The sequence below is a fragment of the Fulmarus glacialis genome, unplaced genomic scaffold (genome assembly GCF_000690835.1).
Source record: "Fulmarus glacialis isolate BGI_N327 unplaced genomic scaffold, ASM69083v1 scaffold7334, whole genome shotgun sequence".
Classification (NCBI taxonomy): Eukaryota; Metazoa; Chordata; class Aves; order Procellariiformes; family Procellariidae; genus Fulmarus; species Fulmarus glacialis.
The window spans coordinates 42,908-49,901 of record NW_009210064.1 but is presented as its reverse complement, the minus strand read 5'-3'; the positions used below and the strand labels follow the sequence as shown (position 1 = coordinate 49,901).

General features: G+C 40.4%; 1 protein-coding gene across 1 annotated transcript; it reads right to left on the bottom strand.

The window, feature by feature from the left end:
• Positions 1 to 1,377: 1,377 nt before the first annotated feature.
• On the bottom strand, positions 1,378 to 2,229 carry LOC104076243 (antimicrobial peptide THP2-like; the record flags this gene model as incomplete). Its single annotated transcript, XM_009577051.1, has 2 exons — positions 2,172 to 2,229; positions 1,378 to 1,498 (listed from the first exon to the last, which is right to left on the bottom strand). Coding segments are annotated over exons 1-2 (179 nt in total), but the record flags the coding sequence as incomplete, so codon positions are not given.
• Between the last annotated feature and the right edge of the window lie 4,765 nt (positions 2,230 to 6,994).

Here is a 6,994-nt window from a genome sequence, read left to right as displayed (position 1 = left end):
AAAAGAACTGGCATAAATCGTTGCACTATTTAAAAAAAAAAGAAAATAGGTCTACATCTTTCCCATGATGCTCAGGGACATCTTCCAGAAGCCAGAACATTGAGTCTCACATGAGGAGGTTTTAATGGATAGTGGATGTCTGGGGTTTTAGCTATTTGTATTTCTCTTTCCCCAAGAAAAGGTTTCTGCATAACAAGAAAAAAAGGATTTTGGCATCTGAACACATTCCAGCAAAGGGAAGCTGACTTCTTCCAGCCAGCTTATCTCTTGGTACTGGAGGGTAAGGTCTTCAGTCCATGTCTGTCTAGCCCTGGAGAGTTGCATGTCTCAGAAAAGCTCAAATTAAGGAGCAGTTGGCATTATAAATTGTTGTCCTCCAGGGTCTGTGTGTCAAAACCCAGGTAGGATCATTGCCCTCAGCCCATGCAACAGACCCCCATGTTTCAGTGATGTGAATGCAAAGCAACAACAATTTATTCAAAAAGAGGGAAAGCAGTGCAGAATACATTTGGATTTATGCTACATCATAAAGCTTTTAGCATTAAAAATGAAAGGTGCATGAGGCTTTATAGCAGGATCCAGTGGTTTTGGCAGTAAGGGGATTCAAAGCAAATTCCTAGGTTTAGAAGAAATTTTCATCGCTCTTGAATGGAGAGTCCATGAAGCTTTTATAGATCCCATGGGCTGCACAAAGAAAAAAAAAAAGATTCAGATTCTCTTTCTGCTTGTATTCCCTCCCTACTTACTCTCAGTCCATGCATATTTTCCTCTTGGATATAAATACTTTCCAAAATACCTAATGTCATGTGTAGTCATGCTGGGACAGCCATGTGAGTAAGAAAAGTGTTTTCCTATTGCTTCAGGAAAAGCAGGGAATTAAATTAATATCCTTTGATACTGGGGTGAATGCATTCACTCCTGAGTGAAAACAGAAGGCCGCCTTTCATATGATAATTTCTTTTTGCAACACTGTTGTGCTTTTTGCACACATTTGATGGCATTTAGGGATACATGTTCATCCTGCAGCGTAACTGAATTCCCTCCTGTTCCCCATAGAGCACAGCAGCCCAGCTCTGCAAATACCAAACCCTGATATTTTGCTCTGGCACAGGAGCTGTTAAGGGGTCAAACAGCTGGGACAGCACAAGGCTGACATCTCTGGTGGTACTTTATCCTTCTTGCTGGGGCAGATCATGGTGCACATCTCGGGAGAAAGAGCACCGTGGAGCTCAACCTACTTCAACGCTTGACTGTCCTCATGGCGTAATAGTTTTTTTTTCCTTATATCCAATCTGAACATTCCATAGCACCTTGGGGTTAAGGACACAAGCAAAAGAGATTTGCCTGCAGGTAAGTCTTAGTGAATGTCAAACTTACAATTTGCAGCAGGAAAGGAACCCAAAGCAACTTCCAACTCTAACCATCTGGATGGGACATCTTCCTAAGCGACAGGACCCTTTTCTACAGACAAACATGTCCCGGCGGGGTGAAGACAAACCTGCAATAATAACAAAAAAACTCCTTTCCTCTCATTCTGCAGGGCTGGGCAATGCAGTCGTAATGCCAGCAAGGTTTTCCATTCATTGAGCTGCCTTCACCTCCAACTTACCTTAAGGACTGTTGCCCAGATTTGGCCGTGTTGAAAGGCCATGTAGGAGGTGAGATTACGAAGCAGGTCTACGCCTTACAGAGGTGGGATCCTTAGCTCACAGTGCATCTAAATAGACGGCCTTAAAGTCCAGGTGGAGAATGATACAGACCTTCTGACTCATTGTCCTTTACCTTATGGAAAAGGGTCATGGGTCCAGAGGCTTTAATACTGGCTGCTATCTGAAAATAGTTGGCCAGGCTTCATCTTCATCTGCATATGCACTGCTGAGTGTGCTGTTATCCAAAGACCATGGCCACCAGAGACACCATCTCAAGTGTCTAACACCAGAGCATTTAGTACAATCTTTTTAGGAAGACAACAGAAATGAAAGATCACTTTTCTTCAGAAGTCATAATTTCTCCACCTTTGAAAGAGTTTTCATAGGGGAGCACGGGCAGTGAACTATTTGACTAACTCCTGCTCGGTTTCTAGCAATTTCAACCAGCAGTGCTTAAAATGTGCTGGGAAGTTTAGTTCAGGTGCACAACAATCCCCTTCTAGCATCTCTTTTCCATCTTACCTGGAGAAACCTGGAGTGCCAAGAAGAGGAGAGAAAAGAGCAGGTAAAGGGTCTTCATGACTGTGGATTTGCTGTGTCGTTTTAGGGAAAAGGACCAAGAAAGATGTATGACAGACAGTCCCTGGGATCTACAGTCTTCTGAACTGTACAAATACTGTGTTCATCAAAATGGCATTTATATTTCCTTTTTCTTCAAACTTTCAAAAATAACCAGTAAGACCCAGGTGACATCATGACTGCTGTGTGGGCATTTCTGGGAAAAGTAAATATATATGGGTAACATGCTTTCAGGATATGTGATCATTAAGTTATTTTAATAGTTTGACTGCTGGGATTTCTTTCACATTTTGCAAATAGTCCTTAGCTGAAATGCAATCATGCCTTTATTTTTAGTTAAATGTTTTATCTAATAAGTAAACAACACTAAGCAAAATGAGGTGATTGTGCAGTCAAACTTACAAACTTCAGGGAAAAAATGTTCATTTTGCAATGTTAAAATTTATCAAGAAATAACAGCTAAAATGAACTTGCTCAAAATCTTCAGTCTTAGCCTACAGGCAGCAGTTCTAGAATGGAAATGTACAACAAAATCTGTTCCCATTTGACAAATGAAATTTGAAAAGTAAACATGTAATGCCTTCATTGAAAGAGTTAATAATTGAACTAATACCAGCAAAATGGGATAAGATAGCCTAGAAGGGGGCTTATGGGTAAAGAAGAGATAGTTAATGTCATATAACTTGGCATTAGAGAATCTTCTGATCTGTCACAAATTATGTTCTCTTAAGTAAGGAAGGTAAAGGAAGTTGTGCTGAAAGGTCATATTTCTACAAACGGAATGGTAAAGGGTGGCTGAAAACAGCTTTGAAATTAGTATTAGAAGTTTACACAAATTTCTGTATATTTGAAAATATCAGGAGAAACAAGTAGGCAAAGTTAACAATTCTGAAAATGAAATGAAGTTCTTAACATAGAGACATAGATAAAAAATATATACTGGTTTCCATCAAAGAGACCGCCAATTTTTCTAGACCACAGACCTCTCTAAAGTAACCTGACCCAGCCAGATATTTTTCCTAGGAGTTAGTAAGCAAAGTATTTTTATCAAAGTATTCTAGGTATTAACACATATTTGAACTACTATTCAACCTGCGCAATTTCTGGAAAACTTAGACTAACCTTTTTTAGTAATCTACAAATTTAGGTTAATAATGCAGAGGTTTGGGGGTTTGTTTGGGGATTTTTTTTTTTTTTTTTTTTTCTTTTAGGAAAAGACAACAGCAGACAAGGAAAGAAAGACTGAAAAGAACTGAGAAGTTACCAGGTATCAGGTGAGCCCAGAAGCCAAACAAGACCTGCTCTTGGTCCCTTCCCTCCAGAGGGCTTTGGCTGTGGGACTGAGACCCTCTTTTATAAGCTGTTTCCAAAGGGGAGTGACAACTGCTTTCTCTTCTCAGCAAGTACACATCGAGCCAATCAAAAAATTACCCATTTTTTGGTGACTTCAAATCCAACCAGAATCAAGTTACTTTTCATATCCCAGTGAAAAAGCAAGGTTTCTCTCTGAACCTATTGAAACTTTTCTTCTGGAAGATGCCAGGTTATTCATGCAATACCTCTTGTGACATTCCAGTTTGTGTAAGATACGTTAAGCCACCATGGTATGTGTCAAACATCTTGGGACATACGTTGAACTGTTCCTGCTTAGGAGCAACATAATCCATTGCAATACAAAACATCTGCGTGCCTCTTTGCACTCCCAGTTAATTTTCTGTTCCATAAATACAGAATATAAGAACACAGAATGGACATATGTAACTAAAACAAACGTCCATTGGCTTAGTGGTCAGTGGCCACTAAGGATGCCTAAGCAAAGAGCATAAAATGTACAGAAATAGGGTGCGTGCATCATGGTTATGTCCCTGTACACCCTTCCAGCTGGTGGAAAATACATCAGTTGAGGGAAATCAGTGCCAGAGGCTGTCTCTGGACCCTCAGGCTGCAGAGCTCCTGACTGAGCATTTTTTCGTGACTCTGGCTGATCTTCTTGTACTTCTGGCCTCCACAGGACCTTCAGCTGATAATTCCACAAACATACTATGCCTTAGGTGAGCATTCATTCATTTTTTGCTTATCTGCTCTCAGTCTGCCAGCTGATCATCTCTGCTTTTTCTGTCATGGGAAGTAGCAAATAAATATTCCATTTTCACCTCTCTACATCACTACTGATGCTGTGGTCTTTTCTTACACACCCCCTTGTCCGTTTATTTTACCACAATGAAAAGAGGGATTCTGTCAACCACATATGTCAGCTAAGTCTTCAGATGGATCCATCTGTTTCAATGGATCATTCCTGTGGTACATTTGTCTTATTTTTTCAGTTCTACTGCACCCTTCTGGGAATGGGCTGGCTAGAATTGCATGTAACGTCCAAAATGCATCTTGGATTTGTGCAGTGCCGAATCATATTTGTTCTTTTGTTTTCAGCTCCTTTTTTTCCCCTCAATTCCTAACATTTGCCTTGCCTTTTTGTCCACAGGTGAACACTGACATTTCTAGAGCAGTATCCACAGTGAAGTCTACAATTGCATTAGTGCAGTTTTGAAGCAACCCCTTGATGGTCCCCTGTGACTTCATGCTGGTTGAGTTTGCAGAGGGGTTTTCATGTGTGCAGACTAGATTCCTTCCTAGGAGGAAAATGAACCAGAAGTTTTGCTTTGAAGGTACTCCAAACGTACTCTGAAGGCACTCCAATGCCTAGTGGGGCATGAACCACTGGGTGGGCTACACCACCTCAAGGTCCTGTAGAGTGTACATAATGTTTCTTTCTTTTGGAAACCTGGAGAGTTTGGACTGGGGGATCAGCCATTTGAGGAGAGGCTGAAGGACCTATCTTTGTTCAGCTTGGAGAAGACATGGCTAAGGGTCGTCTAATTGCTGTTCACAACTACCTAATGATAGCTATAGAGAAGATGGAGCCACACTCTTCTCAGAGGTGCACAGTGGAAGGATGAGAAGTAACAGACACAAATTACAATGAGAAAAATTCCAATTAGATAGAAGCAAAAAACCCCTCTCACAATGAGGGTCATCGAACACTGGAATGGGGGCCCAGAGAACTTATAGAATCTTGATCCCCATATAGATATTCAAACTCAACTGGAAAAAGCTCTAAACAACCTGGTATGTCTTTGAAACTGGCTCTGTCTGGAGGGATGGATGGACCAGATGGTCTCCAAACATCTATTCCAACTTACATTGTTTTGTGGTTTATTCAACAGCAAAATCCAAGTCAAACTGAATTCATAAATCCATATAATGAAGAACTGAGGAGCCTCAGCACAATCTCTAGTGATCCTTTCCTGTCTACTGATCTTCCATTGCACCAAGTCACTTGCTGACATACCCAATAACTATCCAAAGACATCAATACTAAATACTTTTTCAGATCCTATTTTACTTTACACCTCACTTCAGTCAACAAACAAAAATTGTTCATGCAGTATTTTAATATGACACCTGAAGTATATGATAATAGGTTGTGATACTTCGCCGTTTTAAATGACTAGTGTTTCTAATTGACCAAGATATCTGCAAATGACACTGTCTTACAGATCATTGAGTATCAAAACTAAACTAAAATATTTTTATTATTTATTGGTTCGTCAGTTTAGTTACCAGTGATGTGATTTTTTTCAATACTTTGATAATAATTTCTTAAATATACAGAAGTGTACACATGCACATACATGCACAGACCCACATAGGTACATATGCATGTGAAAATATGCCTACAAATAATTTCCCTTAAATCATACCCTGGTAATAGAGATAGCTTTTTATTTTTTACATATTTTTATAAGTGAACTGTTTTTGCAGTAGGAAAAAATGATAGTTGAATTTCTGGTGTGTTTATGAACTTCTGGCCATAAAGCAGAAAATGGAGGGAATAAAATTGCAAAAGTTGCAGTTACTTCACAAATTGCCAAGAGTTTGTGGTTGGCTTGCCTACCAACTGTTATTGTTACTCAATCTGATTCCTCAAGGAAACAAAGATGCAGGATTAATTTTTACCACTATGTGCAAGTAATGTCAAGGACTTGGCTTTAACGCTGAGCATTCTTGACACTGATAATTATAAATTCTACATGGTCACTCCCATCGTTACCATCAAAATATCTCTGCCTGGAGATGGGTAAGGGAGAAACAGAGAAGGGATGGAGCATCTTTGGTTGTCCAAAGCTCACAGCGGTGAGGCAGGCCTTATTGATATTTCGGTTTGTGGCCCTCAGGGTAGAAAATCTTTCCATCTCTGCCTGCAGCTCCTGTTTTTGTGAGCAGGAGACAGTCAGTCAGTTTCGTACGTCAGGAGGGACATATCAATGTTTTGCCCTTCACAATCTCAGCGTTTTTCTCCAGTGCCTTTTGCCGGTAGACCTGATTTACACCAGGATCACAGTAGCACCAACTACACATTCCTTCACCCAGGGTACCTGGGTAGGAAAGTGCATGGGATCCAGCCCAGCTAAGCTGGGCAGCACCTCACGATCATTTGTCTCTTGACAGTAGGTAAGTAATCCTCTCTATCCAAAACACCATCTACTCTCTCACTATTTTCAGTGCAGAGATAAAGGGAGTCTTCATGGAGAGTTTCCTTCTGCTTAAATAACATGTTTCTTTTGTCTTCTCGTTTCATCAAAGTTCAGAAGATGATTTAGTTATGTTTCTCTCTATCTCCACAGCAAGTCTTCACTGCAACTTCTTCAAGTTGAAGTTCACCGATGAAGCCACACTCCCCCACCCATTTCAGGCCCAGACCACCC